General features: G+C 47.5%; 1 protein-coding gene and 1 pseudogene across 1 annotated transcript in view; one reads left to right on the forward strand and one right to left on the reverse strand.

The window, feature by feature from the left end:
* Positions 1-4553: 4553 nt before the first annotated feature.
* DPP6 (dipeptidyl peptidase like 6) overlaps positions 4554-23682 on the forward strand; it is a 681409-nt gene continuing 662280 nt past the window's right edge. Inside the window, exon 1 of the mRNA XM_035029860.1 lies at positions 4554-4793. Within this exon, the coding sequence (XP_034885751.1) occupies positions 4554-4793 (240 nt within the window). The remainder of the gene's footprint in view (positions 4794-23682) is intronic.
* Positions 13727-14589, reverse strand: LOC118026776 (annotated as a pseudogene).

Here is a 23682-nt window from a genome sequence, read left to right on the forward strand (position 1 = left end):
GGAGGTTGGTTGTCCATAGTAGTTGTTAGTGCTGAGTACCAAACACACAGGTGCACAATGCCAAATAAAAGTGCCATTGGGGAGATTTAAAACGCAAATAAAAGTGCCATGGGGAGATTAACAGCGAACTTTATTAATTTTAGAGTAAGACTTTTTGTTGGGTTAAAATAAATGTTTCTCTTTAAAACAATTGTTAAGTACCAATTTGAAAAGCTCAAGATTAACTCAGCACCTACTTTAATTTTGTGTTTTTCTTGTGCTGGACATTTCCTATTTGTAAAGTTTGTAAAGAAGTCATGCTACCCAGACCCCCTTGTGGATAAGCATCTTGCAAGAAAAAAAAAATCTTTTTTTTAAAGATAGACATATAGAGAGAGTTTAGTTGGGAATAGGCTCTGTATTTATGTATTTAGCACTGTATTTTCTCAAACTACCCAAATATTTGTTTTATTTCTCCCCTTTGGTATGAGTACAAGGTGATCATACCTAGAGGATGCTGGTGTCCAATATCTTAGGGAAATTCTTCTGTTAGCACAGCGCACGCTACTGGTCATTTCATCCCTCATGTCTCAGCTTTTGGAAGGAATCAAAATCTCAAATAGGGCTCTGTTCTCCTCTTTTCCCTCACAGAGAAAGAGGATGTAAACTCTAGGATATAATTCTCTCCTAGAAATAAGAAAACCTCTTAGCTAATCAAAACCAGGCTTAGGCTGCTGAACTCAATATACTTTTGGTATTTTTACAATGCTTAGCTTGCATGTGGACCACAAAGTTCCCTCTATTTTCATTTAAAAAATGACTATTCACCATATTTCGCAGCATTTGCCTAATTCCAATGACTTACCATATTTGTTTTGTAAATTGGTTCCAAGGAAAATAAACACACACCCACACCTTTATTTAATAAATAGGGGAAAAATAATCATCTGCAACTCGATGGAAAAAATGGGTCAGTGGACTCAGTTTTAAGCAGTATTGAGGAATTAATATCTTGATATGAAATAATCCATGAAATATTTTCCAAAAACTAGTTTCCCATATTTACCCAATAAGCAGAAGTGGGAATCTATTTTGATAGAGCATATTCAAGATGTTTGGTGACTGGTGAGCAGAGACATGGTTCTTGACCTGTGCCCTTCTGAAATGCACCTATATTTAAATGCTCATTGGGAAGTTCTGCTACTCTTCAGAACCTCTCCCCCTATTTAAGGAATGGGGGTCTGAAAAAGCTATTGAAGGCAATAAGTGAGTTAATTACGTATCATAAACACAAAATGCCGTAGCTGCAATTTTCTGCAATTGCATTTCCTCACGCGGCTCAACGCACTAACTGGCTGACTCTGTTGCATTTGAGACTTCCGAGTCCTGACAGTATATTAAAAATAACACTGCCCTTTGTAAAGAAATACTTAAGACACACGTGAAGTGTGTGCAAATACTTGTGTGTGTATTCACACTCAGAGTCTAGAACAGTCTTGAGGATGAGTGGTGCTCTGAGTGCAAGGTGGAGGACAGTAGCAAATCTTTGGGAGGGAGGCAGTGGGCCCTCAGTCTAGAGGGCATCTGAAAAGGCACCTGAAAAGGCTTGGTGCACGCTGATCTCCCGCTGCTGTTCTTCCAGTCCTCCCACCTGCCTCGGGAGCTCCACCTGCCTCGGGGCTCTAGCTGGGCCTGAGCACCCCCCACCCCCACCCCCGTTTCTCCTGTTTAATTTTCGGATTTGTTCTCTCTCAACACAAACGTATACTCAACTCTCCCTTCAGTTGTTTATGAGTCTTATCGTTTCTTCACTTTATAAATAATTTTAAATAAAAATTGCTTATGTTGTCTGAATCATTTAGTTAGGATTTCTGACATTGACCAAATGTTATTTGAATACCCACAAGCTCCTTTGAGAATGATTTTTAAAAGTGAGGGCCACACGTGCCTTCCATAGCTCAGTTTCAACCCATTATTGTGGATATGCATACTTCTCTAAAGCATTGGGTATGATAAGTAAGCTATTTCTGTATAAATATTGTATTTTGTATAAAATGTTAGTACAAGCAATATGTAATGCTACTTCTTATGGTTTGTGTGAATATATACATGCAAATTTCATATGTGTATTACATAAGTAAGACCCTAACAGCATCTATATTTAGTGAAATGTCAGGACCTAGATGCTGCAGGGAGCAGCTTGAGCTTTCCTTTCAAGTCGGGTTGGGAAAGGCAGCTTCCTCCCATCAAAAGCACAGCTGGGGCGGGGGAAGGGGGATGACAGCAAGGTTTCCTATTTATCTAAATGTGATGACTTTTAAAGTTTCATTTTATGGCTCTTGTAATTGCTGCCTCTGTCTTCAAAGTAAAGAGGGGTTGGTGAAGCTCACTGCACCCCCAGACTTGTGGGAGGGACATCTGCCTATGCTGGAGGCCTTTTGCTGGTTCAGGGAGCCTCTTAGTTATTGGGATATTGGTTTTACTTGTTTTCACGGTTGCCTAAAGGAAACGTGTCTTTAAACTAGTTTAACAATCACACTTTTCTTCATAGTGGAAGGAAACCACAGTGGATTAAACAGAGGATGGGTGTGATAACACATTTTAATTAAAACAAGACTACCCCCTGGGTTGAGACTTGGGGAGAGTGTGAAAGGGACTGGAACGTATGTCCTCCCAGGAGGCTTATTCCAGCATCCAGTTTCTCCAAGTTAAGGACACTGGTGGGAAGAGACAATTTCAGGACCAGGTAGGACCTTTCTCGGGGCTATCCCAGCTTGGGCAGTGATGCCAGGAGATCGCCTTGGATTCAGACCACCAAAGGCTGGTGAGCCCGCAGTATGGCCTGCTGAGTGGCCATGGCCTTGCCTTTTTATTTTTTTAAACCTAAGTCAAATAGTCCTGGAAACCTAGACGGAGCAGGGAGCATCACTGTGTCCGGGAAGAATGTGAAGATGAAGATGTCCACTTTGGCCTGGTGTGGAAGGAACCTCAATGTGGGCAGATGCGAGCCCTCCACCTGTCCCCTCCCTCCGGAGTTTCAGGTCCTAGTTTCCGCTGAAGATCAAGTTGGGACAGATCTGTCCCAGCTGGAGGGTCTATAAACTAGAGGAAAGGGGATATGGGAACGGGACGAGAAGGAAGAGCCCCCAAGAGCCTCAAGAAAGTTGGAGGAGCGGATCTGAGAACGAGGGAGAGGCTCCCAGAGGCCCCGAGGGAGCAGTCCACCCCAGGAAAGGGAGGAGAGAAAGCCGCCTGCGCCTGGAGTCGGAGCCGGGCGCCCAGCCGTGTTGGTGTCTTTCCACGCAGGGGCGCTGGAGCACGTCTTACTGCAGCAAGATGCGCGAATGCGCACCGGAGCCCAGCGCCCTGTTGGTGTGGTTTCTCCCTGGCCCCTTCCTCTCAGTCGGGGGTGAGGGGGCGGAGCAAGCTTTGGAGAAGTTGCCGGCATCCCCAAAGCTTCGGCCTCCGCTTCTGTTTACTGAAAACGAACACGGAGTTCGTGATGTGCACAAACGGGTTGGGAAGTGTAGGGAGGAGCGTTCCACGAGTTGCTGGGAAGGCTTCCGCCAGGCCTTCCCTGGCTTGCCTTCCACGACCTTTGCTTTTCCCTTCGTTTTGCGCCCGGGGGAAGGACAATGAATCTGTTTTCGGAGACGAGCTTGGTTTGGGGAGCAAGGAGGGCTCCTTAGAAAGCGGTGTGTCTGAGCCATCTCCCTTTTCAGCCCTGCTGTTCGCTCTCCCTCGCCCCACCTGGCACCCCCAGGCCCGAGGGGTCTTGGCTGCTGTTGTTGCAAGTTAGGCAAGAAAAGCTGGAAGGGAACCCCGAGGGGGAGCGCTGGGAAGGAGGCGAGGCCGCCGCTGCGCGGGGTGCGAGCGTGAGGACGCAGAGCGCAGCCCCGCGCCGAGGATGGGCGCCCTCGGGGCTCTGCCAGGCCTGAGTACCCCCGAACCCTCCGCGGTTTGCGCCTTTTCCGCGCTCTCTTCCCGCGCAGCGAGGGGTGTGACCTCCCCCCGGGCCCCGAGCGCCCCGAGCCCCGCGGCGCGCACGCCCCCGCCCAGCCCCCGGCCCGCCCCCGCGCCGCCAGCCCCCTGCCACCCCGGCGCCATTACCGGGGCGCGCCGAGGGGCCGCTGGGGAGGGGGAGGAGGAGCCGGGGTGGGGGGAGCGCTGAGATGCGCGCCGGCTGCTCGCCGGGCTCTAGGTGGTGCCAATTCTGGGGCCTAGGCATTTTCCCTCCCTTTATTTTTTGGGGGGGTTTCCTTTCTCCAGGGCCTTTGACTGGGCCGTCCGTGGCCGTGGCGAGGAGTTGAGAAAAGCGGAAAGAAGCGAGGCAGAGCCCACACCCCCAGACCCCCGGCCCCGCCGAGCCGCCGGGGGAGGGGGCGGAGGAGCCGAGCCAGGCAGTCGCCCGGCGGCGACTTGAGAGTGGCGCGCGGGAGGAGCGGCAGCCGCCGGCTTCCCTTTCTTCTGCTGCTGCTTCCCTGTCCCCGCGGAGGGGGTGGGGAGCGGGAGCCCGAGAGGGGCGGGCGAAGCACTGCACGCCCCCGAGGCAGCCAGCGAGGGCGCGGGCACCGATGGCTTCGCTGTACCAGAGGTTCACGGGCAAGATCAACACCTCGCGCTCCTTCCCGGCGCCCCCCGAGGCCAGCCACCTCCTGGGCGGCCAGGGGCCGGAGGAGGACGGCGCGGGGCCCAAGCCCCTCGGAGCCCCGGCGGCCGCGGCGGCGCCCCGGGAGCGCGGCGGAGGCGGCAGCGGCGCGGGCGGCCGGCCCCGGTTCCAGTACCAGGCGCGGAGCGATGGTGACGACGAGGACGTAAGAGCATCTTGGTGGGTGGGGGGAGGCGCGTCCGCTCCGCATCTCCGCATCTCCCAGGGTCGGGGTCGCCCTCCTGCCTCCCCTCCCCTCCTCTCCTGCCTCCCCGGAGCAGATTCGCTCCTCAGCGCCGATCTCGGTCACCGCCGTCCCAGAGCGGGTCTCGGTCTGCAGCGGCGGCGGCCAGGAGTTGGTGCTTGAGAGAGCAGCGTCTGTGGGGTTGTGCTGCTGGGATGTGGGATGGCTGGGGGGTGTCACTGGGTGTGTGAACGTCTGTGGTTACTGTACGTTGTTATGCTTCCTAAGGCGAGAATTCAGTCTGTGCTTACAACTTGATTTTCCTTCCTTCCTTCCTCCCTTCCTTCCTTCCCTCCTTCCTTCCTTCCTTCCTTCCTTCCTTCCTTTCTTCCTTCCCTCCCTCCCTCCCTCCCTCCCTCCCTTCCTCCCTCCCTCCCTCCCTTCCCTCCCTTCCTTCCTTCCCTCCCTTCCTTCATTCCTTCATCCTTTTTTTTCCCCCTGCTTTGAGACTGGGGAAGAAAAATCCCAGGCTTCCCACCTGTCAATGGAATCTATGCATTGTGCCCTTCTCAACCTCCCCCACGCTGTCCCTTTGCTCAAATGGCCTCTACTTCTCACCTCCCCAGGACACTTTCCCCTCCAGTGCTGATAGTGTTGGTGGTGATTTCCTTTTGGGGGGGGGGGGACACGAAACACTAGCATCTGAGGCCCAGCGTCCTGTCCAAGGCCCCAGCACAATTTTTGCTGATGGGAGTCAGGTTCTGCCTGTCTCCCATGCTTAGCCTTGGACTAGCAGCTCTACCTTAGACCTGCTTTAGGAGAAAACTTCTTAGGGAGCATGTTTTCTACTCTTCTTCGGGCTGGAAGCCTGGTTCAAAGGTTGGATTTGCATATCACCTTAGTAACTGATGACTCAGTCAGGACACTAGCGGGCAGCTTAGATGGATGAATCTAGCCACCTCTGTTGATCCCTTCCAGCTATTCCAAGGGCCAGGGAGGACCACAGAGAGAGGCAACTGCCTGCTGAGATGTTCTCTTCCTGGGGAAAAGAGAAAAATCCCAGACAAGCTCTTGGATTGGCAGGCAGAGCTGTCCTGGCTGCTGTAGAGCCCGTAGAGATATGCAGGGTGTGTTGGCTTGTGGAACTCCCTGCGTGTACCTTTGAGCAGTTTCCTGTCTGGGGGCACCTGGGCACAGGTCCTCATACAAGCCTCAGATAGCCCACCCTGACATACCCAGGGCAGTACATGTCCCTGCACTGAGCAGACAGTTGTGCTCATTGCCTTGGGTCACACTGCTTCACCATTTGGGTTTTCTTTAATAGTGCGAGGTTGGGGGGCGGGTGTTGAGAGCTTTCACAGGGACAATTCTGAAAAATCTGAGGTTTTGTTGTTGTTGCTGGTCGTTTTTGTTTTGTGAATGGAAGATGTGAAGACAGGGATGATGAAAGTTTGTGGGAAGTGCAGTTTGTGTGTGTACACACACACCTCACAGCTTGTATCAGATCTTGCATGACATTTTCTTATTTTCTTTTGGATCCTTTCCAGGCTCCCCTGGTTACATAGATAGCGAGCGGAGAGCTGTCCCTCACTTCAGTGGGTCAGGTCCTAAGGGAAATGGATGGATTCTTCAGACATCTGGTTCAAGGAACTAGAAGTCTTTGAGGAGGGGTTTTATTGGGGTTGGTGAAAAATTCTGGGGGATTAAACTATTGAGAATCTTGGGGAAGACAATTGAACTGCAATGCAGACAGAAATTATGCACTTTTTGCCTTAAGTCTGACTTTAAACTGGAATTGTGTTATGCTTGGAGAACAATGCAGTTTCCCTATCACAGGCTCTAGGTGTCGCTAGGAGAAAGGAAAGGCAACAGGTTCTGAATTTCATTTCAGATGATCTCCACCCATCTCTCTCCTTTTCCCCCCTTCCATCTTAGTTTGGAGCATATAGTTCCAGTTCCTTCTTTTCGGTTTGATATATGCCTAGAACTGTTTCTCAGATAAGCAAAGGGTTGAACTGAGGAACAAATTAGGGATCTGACATTTGCAAATGATTTCTGCAGATGTGGCTCTGACTTAAGTGTATCTGACTTAAATTCAGGAAGCCCTGACATCAGTGTTTTTTCCTGAAAAATACAGAAGAGTGTGTGTGTGTGTGTGTGTGTTATTATGTAGGTGTGGGTATAAACATAGTGTACATGCATATATTGTCCTTATGAAATACATACATATATATGTATTTAAAATGTCTGATCAAATCAATGACAGAGCTTAATGTGGCATCAACTTCTTGAAAACTTTGTGTGCTTTTCTCAGAAATGGCTTTTCAGAACTGGAAAAGTTATGTCTAAAAATTTACAAAGGGTAGATGTACATATTAAATCACTTTTCCTCCAGGAACAATAACTGCCTTTTGTTTAAGAGATACCCGTTTAAAAAGATAGTAGATGTAAAAACTGCTTTTCTTATACCAGCTCTTGTCAAGATTAGAGAATTTAGAGCCATCATTTTGCTACCCAAATGTAAACCAGAAGATGTGCAGCTAATTAGGAATGCATTGCACATTATTCTTTGCCTGTTGGCGCGACCTTTTAAAACACTGCTATCAGCAGTTTGGGAGGGCCCCATTGCTGGGGCGGGGAACTGTCCGACGTGCTGAAGCATTCTCTGCCGCGGAGCCCCTCTGTCTTTTGGGAGCGCGGCATTGCTAGGATGAGAGCTGTCGGAGGTTCTGAAACACCCTGGGGCTGGCGGCTTCACTGCCCTTCTATGGCTTGTCAGTAAGGGAAAGCTGTTCCATGGTACAGAAACTGCTTTCACGCCTTGGTCACCGAGACAGTGATAAACAGCATGCCTTTAAAATCCAGTGGGCTTTGTGCCTCCTTCCATCCAAAAAGGGGGAAATAACTAGTATTGCATTGCCCATCTGCACAAACTACACATGTAAGGGAACTCCTGTCCCCCCTTCCCAGAGCCCCAGAAAAGCCTGCTTTGGTTGGGTCAGTTCTAAGATGTGAAGTTTAGCTCTGAAATAGAGATAAAGCTAGAATATCTTTTCTATTGAAGTTTCCTCATCAATCTTAAATTTATTTAAATATAAAGTCAATTACTTGGACAACCCCTCTGAGGAATCAATAGCTATTTTGATTAGAATTCATTTTGTAGGTTTAAAAATAAGTTGACTTTTAAAGGAAATGTTGCTAGAAGTGACTTTTAATGGAATTTAGTAATTTCCAATAGGAATTAGCTGTGACTGATTTTAAAATACTGGACTTTGTGCCTCCTCTGCTTGAGTGGTTCTGTTCTATTTTTTAAAGGACTTTAGAGGCCTTGGGCGGTAATCTTGTTGAGGTTACATTAGTATGTTCCTGTATTCCTCATTTTTGGTGACACATGATTTCCTGACAATACAAATCCGATGACAACAGGATTTTAAATCAGCAAATTGGCTGAATCAGGCCCTGAGCAACGAGCCCCTGCTTATGATGTCTGTCAGCCTGACAGGGCCAATTTCATCACCCTGCATCTTTGGCGCGATGGTTGTTCTTCAGCAACCAGACCATCTTTCCCTTCACCTTGGTTTTTCATTGGTATAATGTCAATGTCCTGAGAATTTCTTCTTGGTATTTATCAACTTTAATGTTTTAAGTAGCTTGGCTCCACAGATAGGTTTGTTTACCTTATTACTTTCTTCTCCAATTTTCATTTTTTAAATATTGAATTTCGCATTATTTCCCTAACATATGAGAAAAATGCTAAAACTTTCAACTGTCTACTTGATCCCATTATTCTCATGACTGATTTGACAATGCTTAGTGTCCTCACCTACAGATATCACAGGGTCGTTTGGAGCTTTAACTTGAGGAGACAGGTAGAATTCCCATTTCACTCCTCATGATGATAGTGCCTACAAAGTGAGTGCTATTACATGCTGAGCACTGAAATTCATTCAGTTTCAGTGAATATGTTGTTGCCAGTACTAATAATATTATCCCTTAATCTTTCTCCACCAGTTCTCCCTTCTTCTCTGCCTACAAAGGGAAACGAAGACCATCTTCACTGGTCTGTTTTGCCAACTCCGGCTACAGTCCTGTTTTTCTTTCTTCTATTACAATTCAACTTCTCAATCAAGTTGTCTACAATGGATTCCACTAACAAGCCATCGACAGTCCTCTTTTCCTTGTCTAGCTCGGTGGCAGACTTAGGTTCTTACTGTTCTCACTGCAGAAACTGCCCACAAAATGTCATCGGCATTCTCTAAGTAACTTGATGTAATGCCCTGTGTGGTGCCTCTTTAGTCCTTGTTGTTACAGCTTCTGCTCTTGGGAACCAACCACCACCCTGCACTTCCAACGTTTGCATCACATGTTTTTCACAGTGCTGCTGGAATTCATGCCCTACCTCTTTCTTTCTGAAGTTGTCTTTCATTATCTTCTACATTATAGAATCCTACATATTCTATCTCTTTCATTTTCTCATACCCTTAATGTGAGATCGTGGGAGAACCTACATTCCCATAGTTTGGTTTCCACTATTCTATTTTTTACCTTTCATACTTTCTAAAGATAAATTAGATCTCAGATAAATTAGAATGAAGGTAAAGGGAGCCAAGTATACCCTACAGTGTCTGTATTAGAAGATGACTAAGTAGCTTTCTTTTCTAATATACATTCCCTAGCATTTCTTTTGAAGATATTGTGCTTTTCTGTTTTACAGAATTGTAGAATCGAAAGGACCTTGGTGAGCACCATCTTGATCTCTCTTCCAAGCTTTTGTTCCACATGTCAAGCAACTAGACACTAGACTGTTTTTGTGATGGTGACAAGATAGATACATGGAATATACCCCTAACATTACCCCTCTATTTATGTCTGCATATTCTAGAAACCTTTCCTCCTAACCTCTTTATTTGTAGTGGTAGGATCGCCATCCTTCCATCTCCTAGCATGACATACAATGTTTGTAATTATATACAAATGACATTTGCTCAATATTTTTATTTCTTTTTTGTTACATTAAGTATTTCACTAGATAAGCTTTGAGGTCCCCTTTTGAGTTTAATGCCATATAAAACTATATCCTAGCACCCTGCTGGAGACAGTACTTATTCTCCTGAAAAGTTTAGTTTTTGCACCTCAGAGCATATTTTAAATGCATAGGAATGGTTTACCACATAAAATAGTCTCTCTGTAGGTGTTTTGGTAAAGCGAATAATCCTTGAAGTTTTGAAAATATAATTCTGTATCTATAAAGAATTTGCTGAAATTATAATACATCTATAACAAGATTATATAAGATTTTGCTTACTGTCTCAACACAGAGAATGTATTCATAAGTAGGAAATTGTCTAGATTGAAGAAGTAAAACTAGTAACATAAGCAAAGTCAGTGCTAGCTGAATGATGGGTGAAGCCGAATATAGCATCGAAAATACCTTACCTCCGCATCACAGCTTGTATTTTTTAAGGCACCACTAGATACACCTCATTCTGTCTTCAGAGTTACCTTGTCTGACAAAGAGCTAATCTGTTGGCTTGAAAAACTAATAAGGGTAAACCTAATTACTTTTCAATTGCATGAGTCAGTTGTCAACTGTGAATGAAGCAAACAAATATCAGTGTGTTAATAAGCCTTTGGTCTCTAGAGCCAGTCACAAAAGTATGTGTTTGCTTAAAGCCCAAGTTGTTTGTGGAAAGTGAGCTTTATCCCTTTACCGTGGATTTGTGTCCTGTGTAGCAGTAAGACATTTTGAGGTGGGCACGGAAGCCTACTTTATATGGCATGCTTTCTTCTTTTTTAATTTTTTTTTTTAGTGCTGCCAGCACACATTTTTATTTTATTTTATTTTTTAAAGATTTTATTTATTTATTTGACAGAGAGAGACACAGCGGGAGAGGGAACACAAGCAGGGGGAGTGGGAGAGGGAGAAGCAGACTCCCCGCTGAGCAGGGAGCCTGATGGCGGGGCTTGATCCCAGGACCCTTAGATCATGACCTGAGCTGAAGGCAGACGCTTAACAACTGAGCCACCCAGGCACCCCAGCACACACTTTTAAATAATTTACTTGTGGGCGCCTGGGTGGCTCAGTTGGTTAAGCGACTGCCTTCAGCTCAGGGCATGATCCCAGGGTCCTGGGATCGAGTCCTGCATCGGGCTCCCTGCTCTGCGGGGAGCCTGCTTCTCCCTCTCCCACTCCCTCTGCTTGTGTTTCCTCTCTCGCTGTGTCTCTCTCTGTCAAATAAATAAATAAAATCTTAAAAAAAAATAATTTACTTGTATAAGTTACCTGTAGATTGAAGGAAGTCTGAAGCATTAGAATAACATAATATTAATTTATATTTTTGGCAATGGAATCAACTCATTTTCCTACATGAGATTAATATTCTAGTGTCACTGTGTAGACAGGAATTTCTCTAGATGTCGGCTTTGGACATTTTTTCTCCATAAAATAGAGCTTTTTAATTTTTTACCTAAAGCTTTTTCTTCTGTAGAGTCAGAATGATTAGTGAGTTTAATTTTTGCAAGCAACTGGCAGGAGTTGCTGAGTAAGATGTACATGCTGATTCTATATAACCCTGTTCCTTTTAATTACTCTGATGATAACAATGCATTTATCAACTGAATGCGGAATGCCTCTCTGCAATATACAATATTGTTCCCTTTCATAGAGCATTGCCTATAAAAATAATATGTACAGTAATCCTCTCAAAATTAAATTCTGCTTAATAAATTTAGTGTTAAGGGCACTGACTGCCCATGTGCCATGGTATGATTTGCTTTCATTTTAAGCATGTGGGTTTGATTTTATGTACAAGTCAAAAAAAAAAAAGGTGGGGGGAGCGAAAACCACTCAGCCTTTCTGGTTAATGACTTTTGGGACATTTATCTTTAGAATGATCTAGCATTGTGAAATTATCTGAAATAGAGCATTTTAAAATTTGATAACCTCTAATTTTACAAATGAGAAGACTACAAGTAACTATGTGAATAGTATTTGGCAAATCATTTGTGTTCTCTGGACCTCAGAGAAACTCAGCCTCCCATTCTCCCCTGTGTTCTTCTCAGTATACTCTGCGGTACCATAATTGAGTGGAGGAATTAACTTAATTATATCACTGAGTTTAAAAAGTATGAACATTATGAAATCTAACAGTCTAAATTAATTTGGTTCCAAATGGATGTGCTTATTGCCACAGGGAAAAACCATTTGGCCACCGTAGTGTAACATTTTGCCCTGACTTGGTTTCCCCAATAGTTTTATTTTTTCCCTCTGTGTCTTTCTTGCTGCTTTTCCAGCAGCAACCAGATCTATTCGGAGCACTGGATATGTTCAATTTTGCCCCACGAGTGAGAAAGAAATAGATACAGAGGTAACTTTACAGGAAGCCTGGAAGCCAGTAAGGCCTGTAAGGTGCAGATGGGGTGAAAACCCTGCTTCCCGGAGTTGGAGCCTCTTGGGTGGCGGTGAAGCAAGCAGCAGGTGCTGGGGACGGATGGCGGTGATCAGAACTCATAAGGTTGCCTGGAGGAAGGGAGGCTCCTGTAGCTACAAATGCAACATCCTCAGGGCCCAACACAGGGCTGAACTTGAAAAATGACAAACTTCCTTTCACTCACCCTGCATATGTAGATAAATGGCTTGAAGGCATTAAGATCATCCCAGCAATATGCCTCATAGTAGGGAAACACACACTCTCACACACTTTTTTTTTTTTTTTTTTAATTCGGGAGGAACTTAAGGATTTCCTGGGGCATCACAGTTGTTGTAATAATGTGTAAACTTCCTATGTGTAAACTTCAATGTGTAAACGTCCTATAGCACTCCGATTTCATTTGATATCAACTCGTACCTTGGATAATTTTGGGTCAATCTTAACGTGCTTATGTTAAAAAAAAAGTGGAATAGGGCATATAGGCATCTTCCCCAATTTGGAGCTGAGAAGACCAATTAATTTTTTCTATTTCCTGCTGTTTACTGTTTGGGAAGATTTATTTTGAAGACAGAACTGCTGGAATTCATCCAGCAGCTTTCATGGAGCAATGGGATCTTTGTGGTGTGGGCCGTGACATGTTTATATAATTGTGTGTATCCACCATACTTTATACATTGTATCCCTGATGTATTTAAGATGGCATCAGCCAGTGGGGGAGGGGGCGAGTAAGTGAGCAGTGGGTGGGAAGAACCACAAATAAGGGGCATCCTATAAGGAGAGGAGGGGGCACAGCAGAAATTAAAGGAGGGAAAACACCAGCGTCCAGTCTCCCTAATCATTTTCCCCAGTACATTCAATTTTCTAAACTTTATTCAGACCTTTCATATGCCTCATGCAAAATCCCATTAAAAAAATAAAAACAAGAAAAATGAGAAACCTTTATAAAAGTTTTGAGAGGTGAAGTTATCTTTTTGTAAGACCTTTTAGAGTTGCAGGTTGTTCACGGCCCCACAACAGAGCCCACCCCAGTGTGAATGGCTCCAATTACTAGAAATACATTTCTTTCCAATTTTTTATGTGAGCAATCATCTGATTTATAAAAAGATGCAACAAAATGTTACAAAATATAAATTTCAAAACAACAAAAGAGTGAGTGTATTTAGGGATGCCTGGGTGGCTCTCTCGGTTGGGCGTCTGCCTTCAGCTCAGGTCATGATCCCAGAGTCCTGGGATCGAGTTCTTCATCGGGCTCCTTGCTCAGCAGGGAGCTTGCTTCTCCCTCTGCCTGCAGCTCCCCCTGCTTGTGCCCGGCTCCCCCTTTGACAAATAAATAAATAACATCTTAAAAAGAGTGAGTGAGTGTACTTAGCCATACTCGTCTCATAACAGAGCAAGTGGATGGAATAATTCATGCTGAAGCAGATGGTATATGAACTGGCAACAGAAAAAGTTGGTAAAAGCAGAGGAACTCTTAACTTTTAAGAATTAGAACCAAGGGGCCGCATAATCATCTGACATCAGCTCAATGTTGTATCTATGTTTAGAAAGGTACATGACGGGAACTCCAGGGATCTTCCAGATCTTCATTTAAGGTCCTGGTCAAGGTAACCTGACCACAAGGTAACACTTGTGCTGAGTTACTCCCTGTCCTAAGCAGTCATCTGTATGGGTTCTTTTGTGTGTGCACAGTAATTGCTCAAATCTTGGATCCTTGGCAATCCTTAGAGCCACCCAATCCATTTGCACCAGTTTCTCAATTTCAGCCATTACACCATCAGTGATACAAGGGATACAGTTGGCAGTCAGACGGTCTGTCATTGACTGTACTAAGTGAGGTTTGGCTTTAATGGAAAAGTTGATAAAGTTGGTATCAGCCAGGATATGGTGAGGTGGGCCCGGTGGTGTGTTATATTGCAAGAATAAGCAGGAAGGATGTTGAGGGATTTTTCTTTCCTTGATTGTTATCTTTCTATTTTTTTTTTTTATAAAGATTTTATTTATTTATTTGAGAGAGAGAATGAGAGAGAGCATGAGAGGGGGGAGGGTCAGAGGGAGAAGCAGACTCCCTGCAGAGCAGGGAGCCCGATGCGGGACTCGATCCAGGGACTCCAGGATCATGACCTGAGCTGAAGGCAGTCACTTAACCAACTGAGCCACCCAGGCGCCCTCTATTTTGGGTTTTAATCTAACCTTCTCTCTAAGCGTCTGATCTCGGAGACTAAGCATTCACTTCACGGTTCCGTACTTTCTTGCTTTCCTGTGTTCCCGCCGCACTCTTGTTTCTTCTGGAGATGCATTTCCTGATCTGTGCTTACCTGGAGCTTCTGCTCACCGATCATCACCGCCATAGCTTCTGAGAGAAGATAGAGCTGCCCTCACATTTCTGCAGTTGACAGAGCCAAGTGGTCCCGTCTTCCTTCTCCTTCTGCTCATGCCTCAAAGATGACTTTCCTCTCTGCCCACCTTTACAGGTCCTCTCAGGAATCTTCATGGGGGGGATTGCTGTAGTTTTCTAGGACACTTAGGCTGCAGTATAGAATACCTAGCTACTTCCCCAGGTGAGCTCTTACATCCCCTTTATCATGCTCATCCTATCTTTTCCCATTTGCAAATGTTGCTCTCCGTGGCCAAGCATGAGGGAGTGTGAACTGCTGAATCCCAAGTGAGTGCCCCCGTTAGCAGCTCCACACTTGCCTTCCCTCCCACTCCAGGGCATGCCTCCAACAATGACAGCCCGTCAGGAGCAGGGGCTCACCTAAAGCTTACCTGAGGATAATGGTTTGGTGGAAGGATGGCTAGGAGACGCCACTGGGTGGGAGTGGAGGAATGGAGCAGAGAAGTCAGGTTGGGTTAGATTTCCTCAAACTGGCACTCAAGCTGGGTGTTGGAAGGGGCCTGGCCTCTCCCGTGGGTGGGCGTCGGGGTCATCGGGGCAGCTCTGCGATATTTCCGGGTCTTGTGGCCCCCCCGGGGGGATTGTGCTCCTCTGCGCCCTGAGTGCGGCGTGGCTGTGCTTTACTTGGGCTGAGGAAACGGGGGTGGCAGTGCATGTGGCACTTGCAAGTGGAACCCTTAAGAGCCAGCATTGGAGTCGCTGTGCCCTCGCCTTCTTTCTGCCATGGAAACAAGCAGTATTTCAGTAGCAGCTGTCCAGTGGGAATGATACAAACTTTGGTGTGTAAACCACAGAGATGATGTTACTATAGCATAACCTAGCTGGAGCTGACGAGTACAGCGGGACGAACGTTAACGCGGATGGCTTACCCATCATTACGTCTGGGCCTCGATTCCACCGTCAGCTCGGGCAGGTCCGACACTCGCTAAACTTGTCAGGAAGTTTCACTCTGCCTTCGCGTCTCTCACTACAATGTTTAGTCCTCAAAGACACTGAATTGGAGGACAACAGGTGTTGGAAGGCATGAGTCTTACCCGTTCTGTCACTTACTTTATTTGGGGGGCAAGTGGGACCAGTTCCCTGAAAGACAGGGGCCCATGCTGGTGGTGTGTGGGGGTCGGGGGTGGAGGGACGGGGCAGTAGGAAGGGTGCTTAGGTAGGTCTCTAGATAGCCATGGCGGAAGCCAACGTTGGCTTGCAGGATGTTGCTAAGGGTGAGCCTCCGAGTCGAGGCTCTGGGCCTTTGGTGGGAAACCCTTCAAGTCAGAGAAGTAGCTCGCACAGGGAGGCTTTGAAGGTTCCCGGTGTGGAGAGCAGTCTCAGTCCCTGAGTCTGTCCTCCGTGTATGCTGTGCTCTTCCATCTTCGTGGATTCAGGACGAGGTTATTTGCACTGAGGGAACTGAAGGGTCTCGTATCTGAATAATAGGAAATGTCAGCAAAAACATCTAGCTTTCGCCTCATACGCTTTCTCCCCAGTCAGCATCCTGCTGATGACCAGTTACTCTCCGTTTTGTGTGTGGAAACGTGTCATGGATTTCTCTTCCTTTTTTCTAGGTTTTTAGTTCTTCTCAAATTCAGCCCCCAAATGACTGGTTATCTATTAAGGGGAGAGGGGGATGCCCTGGGAGACAGGGGTGCCGTTTCTATGGAAACGGGAACTGGCGGTGAGGAGCAGGGCCGTCTGGCTTCCTTGTGCGGCTGGCCTTACTGAACACTCAGTCACCGCTGTGCTTCCTCCTTGCTGTCCTGTGGCCCCGCGGGATCATATGAATCAGCGGAGCCTTTGTTTCTGCAGGTACAAGGAGAGCACCTGAGCAGAATCCCAGTGTTCCCGCGCCTGCCTCCCCATGCTCTTTCTGGCCATGTCACCTCTGTTCCTTTATTTCACCACAGCTGAGGAGAAAGCAGTCCTACTCTTAAAGCCTTTTACTGCACCTGGGGTTGATCGCAGTGTCTCTGAAGCAGGAGGGGACCTTGAGCCGTCATTTCTGGCCCTCCCCTCAGGGTCAACCACTTCCTCTTACAGGCCCCATTTTCCTACTTTAATGGACTCCCAGGGGAGGTTTCCCCATCATCATCCGAGATCTGCTTCCTCTTGCCCACCCAGTTCATGGTCAGCAAGCCAAGCCCGTTACATGTGCGCTGACCTCGCTAGGACGGCTGCTCTCAGCATCGCCTGCCCCATGTGACAGCCACCGGCCACTCTGTGCTGGGAAGCCTGCAAGGGCTTCTCACTTCTCTCGGGATAAAAGCCAAGGTTCCTACAATGACTGAGGGGCCCACGGCGCTGTGCCTCCCCGCTCTCACCCTGCAGCCTCCACACTGGCCGCTCTGTCTGCTGGAACGTTGCTCCCAGGTGTCCTTCAAGGCTTTGCTGCAGTGTTAGTCTCAGTGACGTCTACACCGCCCACCCTATTTAAAATTGCAATCCACCCCACCCATCACTCCTGATAATCCCCCCCCTTCAAATGGAAGGTATTTATCACCTTCCAGCATATTATATAATTTTCTTTTTTATGCCTGTTGTATGTTTGCCCCACCCCCCCACCCCCATCAGAATGTTGGCTGAACTCGTATGAGGATTTTTGGCTGATTTGTTCTCCGATGCATCCGGGCACCCAGTGCAGTGCCTACTACATCCGAGGTTCTCAGTGACTGTCGAACAATGAGTGAATGAGTGGTATCCTACCTGAAAAGTCTCTCTTTGCTTCTGTCTGAATAATCAGGTTCCTTTAATCCTGTTCTCAAAACCTCTTTTGGAATTGAGAGGTTCTAAAATTCGTGCTCTGAACCTTGTACGTGGCTGTTTACAATGGTCTGCAAATAGATTCTCTCCTTTTCAGGATTTCGTTTATTGTTTGCTTCTGAACAGCCTCTTTCTGATGGTCCAACTTAAGTCTACAGTTGAGAAGATAAAACAGTTATTAGGGAAACAGGATTTACTTTGGGAAGACCTGCTTAAAATGTCAGTATTTAGCATTGGTACTATTTTGTCTGAATTTAAAAATAAGTATGAGTTAAATATAAATTTGCTATGTATGACTGTTCTTGCTGACTTTTTTTGTGGTTATCTGCAAAAGTAGTAGAAAAGAAGGTCCCATCTGGGAAAATGCGGATCTTTGAGAAGAGAGACCTCTACATATAAGAATATGGTAAGCTGTTTTTGATTAGAATTGTATTACCTAATTCTCAATTTAAGTGAAAGAGAAAGACCACAGCTCCCTTTTCCATGACACTGTGACCGTCTCTAATCTGGGAGCTGGAAAGTCACATGAGAGTGTTTTTGAACTGTGTGTCCTTAGAACAATACTAAAGTTCCCAGACCAAAATGCTCAGTTTTTGCCAGAAAAACGATTCCTGGATTCTGTAATCTATTGGAAACTGCCTGGGGCTCTTAGCTACCTACAGCGCCCATTTTTATGATAATACAGTCAGGACTTGTCTGGCAGTTAGGAGGTGGTGAAGACAGGAGACCGAACCCCCTGTTTGATCCTGACTTAGCTCTGCTCCACCAGGCTGAGTGGCCTGGCTGGTGGCCCTCCCCTCCAGCCCTGGCTCAAGGCTGCGCTGAGACACTTGGATTTAAGTCTCTGTAAACAAATTGTGCAAAATGAAGATTTGCGATTTTTGTTTCTGTCACCAGATGGGGTTGGCGTGTAAGTATGTGTTGTGAGTGCTCTTGAATCCACAGCAAACTGGGCTGAGCTGTTTAACAACAGCGAGGAAGGCACACCGGCCATCCCCTTGGGATATGGCCTGTGTCCCGGGCACACTTTAAAGGGGTCATCAGAGACCTGCAGGAAGGCTGCATCCTTCATCCAAAGACACGCTAATAAGCATGTGTCATTCTGGAGGCGTCAGATGGTGCCAAAGTGCATGCAGTTAGAGAAAGATAATGCAACAGATAATAAGGAGATGCATAGCCGTGCAGGGTCAGCTCTCTGACCACTGCGTTGAAGTCATCAAAGCGCCTCCGAACACTTACGGCCAAAAGCCTCACAAAAGCCCGCTTTCTGCTGTGAGCACTTTAGGAACGTGAGTTAATGCACCAAAGTTTCAAAGTTTTCATCCAGTTCAAGTCCAGGGAGAGAGAAGGGTCTGTGCATACGCCCACCCAGCTCTCCACACCCGAGAGGACCGAGTGAGCTCCGGACGCCCGCAGAGCTGTCGGCCATTGGAGAAGCAGCCCAGGCCAGGGCTCCACCCAGCAGGTCCTCCGCCATCCCTCCCTCTGCCTCTCTGAGGAGTCTGGGTTTGTGATTTCGGGGGCACTGGGGTGGTCCCGGTGCCACCACACTCAGCTTCTCACGCAGGAGCACAGTCACCCGCCTGCCGATCGTCGGAGACACACGAATGGCCCAGGATGAGGAATGAGGCCGCTGGGTCTTTGACAAGAGTCGAGAGAGGGAAACCTCTCAGATAAGACTCAGAGCTCAGCTCGGCAAACAGAAGCAGGGTACAGAGCAGTGTGGGGAGCAGACGGAGTTCAACCGGGAAGGTCAAGCGTGTCCTTTTAGTGCCAGGTCAGCCGGTGAATGCCCGCTGTGACCGGATCATAGAAGGCAGGCCCCAGGCTTTGGTTTGGAGACCTGATCTTCCAGCCGTGCCTTCCCCGAGCCCTAGGGTTCCTGATGAGAGCCACCAAGGGGAGGAGGAATGAGAGTTCGTGGACCTCGGCCCCTCCCTTACAGTAACTGCACTTCTGAAATATGTACTTGTTTGTACAAGTTCACATGAAATAGTGTGTTGGTATGACATGAGCTCTTCCTGAGTAACAGCCCAATTATTCCGTTCATGCCCAGATAGCAGCAGGGCTGCACACGGAGCTGCTTTGAGTGTTTACAAAAGCGTTGCACGTAGAATTCAGTCCAGCACACACCTCACATCCCGTCACCGCCAGGGGGGCTGTGTGTCCTTGTTTGGTGGCTGGTGTGCCCGCCTCCCTGGCATCTTCCTGGCAGGCAGGGTAGCAGGGTGGGTGGGGACTCTGCCCGGGACTCAGACTGCCTGAGCCTCCGTTCTGACTTCAGCCACCATTTACCCATTGTTGAACCCCAGAAAGTTACTTCCCCGCTTTTGAACTTCTGTTTATTTATAAAATTAGGCAAAACAGTTATGGTATCTTTCTCACCAGTTTGTTGTGAAGTTTGAGTTCATATGGGAGAAACACTTGGCATACCACCTGGCATGCCACAAATAATTGCAATAGTATGGGGTCCTTATTGCAAGATGTCGTCATTCTGGAAAGGAAGGGTGATGCTGGTGTGCCTTTAGGGCAAAGCAGAGGGGAGCTGGAGGTGTGGAGAGAGAGGGAAGGCAGCAGCCCCCCATGATCACATGTGCACTGCATATTAACCGTGATCCCGTGTACTTGAAACTTAACTGTAATCCCGATAGGTGGCTTAATTGAGTGGTCTGGTTATAACAGCTGGACTGATGGGCCAGTGGGGCCAGAGTTAACCACCCTTTCCCTCAGCGTGGCTCTGTGCTCCATCAGCCCTGTGTGGCAGTTTGGAACAAGGGGTCCTAAGTCAGGCTCCCCGCCCAAGAGGACAGTAGATGAGAGAGTACAGTCCAGTCCCTAGATCAGCAACGAGGGCCGTCATCTTGACAGACTCGCTCACCAGGGTCACTCACGGCGACCCTCCAGGGTCAGGCACTGCCTTAAAATTCAAGCAGGAAATGGTTTTTGAGAAACACTACTTCTCTTGGAGGCCCTGTTATGATCGAGAATCTGAAATATGCTACGTGGTAAGTGCTCAGGACAGTGGTCAGAACGGGCCCAACTAGAAGACGGGTAAGAATCGCCACCGAGGCAGCTGACAGGCAAAGCAAGAATGTTAGCAGGTGGCTCAGCCTGAGAATTTGTAGCACGAATCCCTGGCGAGCGTGGCCTTGGGAACCAGAGTGGAAAACAGAGTGGAACATGATCAGATACGGATCTGACTGCAGTGATCTTAAAAACAAAGAACATTCTGTGAACAGAGGTCTTAAACCCCTTCTCATGGCGTTTCTCAAACGCTTCACCGTAATGCCTCACTTTCAAAGACCTGTCCTCTATTATCAGTTATGTCGGCAACATAAGGAAATGAATGTTTTCATTTAAAACATTCCAGAAGTCTCCTCACTCAGGTTCCCAAAACCAGGCCCTCGCCTCCCCGCCACCCCAGCCCCCACCAGGTGTATCAGCTGCGTCCTCACTTGGAGTGGTTTCTGAAGCTCTCTGAGTTTGGGAAGTCTCTGCCCTCGACCGGCACACTCTTCTCTTCCCAAAATGACACAAATGGAGCCAACTTGACATTCAGGGAGTCTTTGGAGAGTTTTCTACAGACTTGGAGATCTTCAGGATCAAAGTAGCCTGGAACTGGCTTACGGGGTCAGGGAACGCCGTGGAAAGGTATATTTCTGTGAAATGCCTGATGGTGACCCTGCTGCCTGGAACAGGGAGGTGTCGGCTTGTGCACATGAGCGTTCCGGGGAGACCCGGCAGCGTCCCTGGCACTGTCTCACTGTCTGGGTCCGTGTTGCTCAGGGCTTGTTGCCTTCCAAGCTCTGCCGTTCCGAGAAGGGCCTTCGCAAGGAGACATGCATTGCAATGCTGTAGAGAATGGAAATGCATCTAGGGAAAGACTGCAGAAAACTCTCTGGTTGACCCAGCTCACCGACAAGGCAAGGTGCAAGCTGCAGGGAAGCCAGGCCGGAATGAGAAGGAAAAGTCTGTGTCCGTCTTTGGAAAAGCTCCCAGGAGTTCTGACAGCCTTGCACTTAGGGATGAGCGTAGCCCGTATTTCCTTTTATGACATGATTCTTGCTCAACATCTGAGCACATCCGATTGTTCAGAATCATCAGCTCCTGGCATGTCTCCGAGGCTTTATGGCTCCAGGACTGGCCTCTGCTCACATTCAAACAAAAATCTGGTGACTGGTAGAATATAAAATTTCACTTAAAAATACAATTATGAAGAACCTAATTTAATCTAATTCTTTTAACATCAGTAATACGTGTATGTATTTAACTGTCAGCTTTACAGCTCCTTTGAAATAAGATTGGGTCTTTGTTAACACAGAGCTTAGGGGAAACCATGCATGAGGGTTTTCCAGGCTGTTCTTTTAAAAATCTCTGCTTGTGCAGCAAAGAATTCATGGTTGAAAAAGTTTGGGAAACGCTGAATTCTTAAAGCTCACCTTATTTGCTTTAAATAAGAATGTCACACCGAATGTTAGCACCTGAACTAGCTGTGTTTATGGCAGGATTTCTCACGTGTTTGTGTCAGTCTGCGGCAGCGGCTGGGATTTTGGGGGCAGATTATGTGTCAGGAGGAGGAGATCTCCCCATCTCTGGGTCCCGCAGACCGCTCTCCCTGGTGACTTGACCTCATCCCCAGGTGAGGAAGGCAGCCTGTCTCTGACGGTATTAGTTTTCTGTGGCTGCTGACAAAATACCACACTGTTCTGGGTGTCTCAGAAAAACAGACATGCACGCCCTCACGGTTCTGGAGGTCCCAAGTCTGAAATCAAGGTGTTGCGTGCCGTGGCCTTGGCCCCGTCCCTCTAGCCTTATCCCTCTGTCTTCACATGACGGCTCTCCCTGTGTGTCTCTTCCCTTCTCCTTGGAAGGACAGCGGGCACCCTGGATTTAGGGCCCAGCCTACCCCAGCATGACCTCACCTTACTAATTACATCTACAGTGTTTTTATTACCAAATATGGTCACATTTGAGATGCTGGAGGCTAGGACGGCATATCTTCTTTATTTTTTTTGTGGAAGGGGGATATTGCACAATTCAACTCGTAACACTGACTTACTGACATTTGTCTCAAAGCATGTAGCTTCTAGGTCCTTTAAAATTTTTGGAGGATTACTGCCCATCTTATTGGAATTTTAAGGAACAATATCTTTGTCACTAAATTTGACGACTCTGCTCTGTGCAGTGGATCAATTATGGGATCATTACTGCCGTTTTCTTGGTGCTTTCTGGGTTTTTTTGTTTTATTTTGGTTTTTTTTGGTGACTTTTCCTTGGGGAAAGGCAATGGGGGGAGGAAGAGAGGGGAGTGATTTGGGTATAAATAATTAGGACAGCCACCATGTCACGTGAGATTATGACGCATGGTGCTTTGGGGGATGTGCCGCCCGGCAGGGACACATCTCAGCTGGATGCAGTAAACAGGAAAGGGGTTGTCTTAGGTTAGTTAGTGCCCATCAGGCTTAGGGAACGGCAGTGAGACGTGCCAAACCCTGAGGTGTCTACATCATTCTCATTTCTCTGGACGTCTCACTTCATTCTGACAGGCCCTGTTCTAAGATGCTGTGTGCTGTGTTGGTGTGGGAACCCAGACAGGTAACTATGTGACAGTGAAACCCCGGGGCACACACGCCTGCTTCTCTCGCCCTGCCGGTCAGGACACTGGTGCTGGCTGCTGGCAGGGTCCCTGTGGCAGGAGGACGCATGGCTTCATTTATATTTCTGACTTCTTTCTTCCTATTCCAGATAGATTGCAAACATGAATAGTGGGGCCATTTGAAAATAAAGTTAAGAGTAGAGAGTTTTCAGACTGCAAACAGAAAACCTGTGTGTCTTAAGTGTCCAGAATCTCATGCTTGAAGATATTGAGACAACAGCATGTCCAGGCCTAGAACCAGGGTTGGCTCTCCTAGTGTGTGAAGGTGCTGGTCTCGTTATTTCTCCCCGGCCCCTAAGGTGTGGGGCGTGTGGGAGCCAGAGGGCAGGACAGGGCGCGGACTGACCACTCGCAGGAGGGGCGGAGGTTCCTGGGAAGCCAGCCCTAACCTCCCTGTCCCAAACCTGTTCCCAGAGGTGTGGCTGGGTGATGCCAGGAACCGCCCCTCACTTGAAGTGGTAGGGTGTTGAAGCCCGGGAGAACCCCTAGCAAGCACCATGGGGAGGGGGTCCTGGGGCTGCAGGGGACGTTCCATTCCCCTCCACCCGCCCAGCACTGCCCGCACCTCTGTCCGTGGGCCTGGCCATGTGTCACTTCTGTCCATGTGCTTGTGATCGCTAGTCCCTGTCGGACGCTCGCTGCA

Source organism: Mirounga leonina, unplaced genomic scaffold (assembly GCF_011800145.1).
Source record: "Mirounga leonina isolate KUSES-001 unplaced genomic scaffold, KU_Mleo_1.0 Mir_321, whole genome shotgun sequence".
NCBI lineage: Eukaryota > Metazoa > Chordata > Mammalia > Carnivora > Phocidae > Mirounga > Mirounga leonina.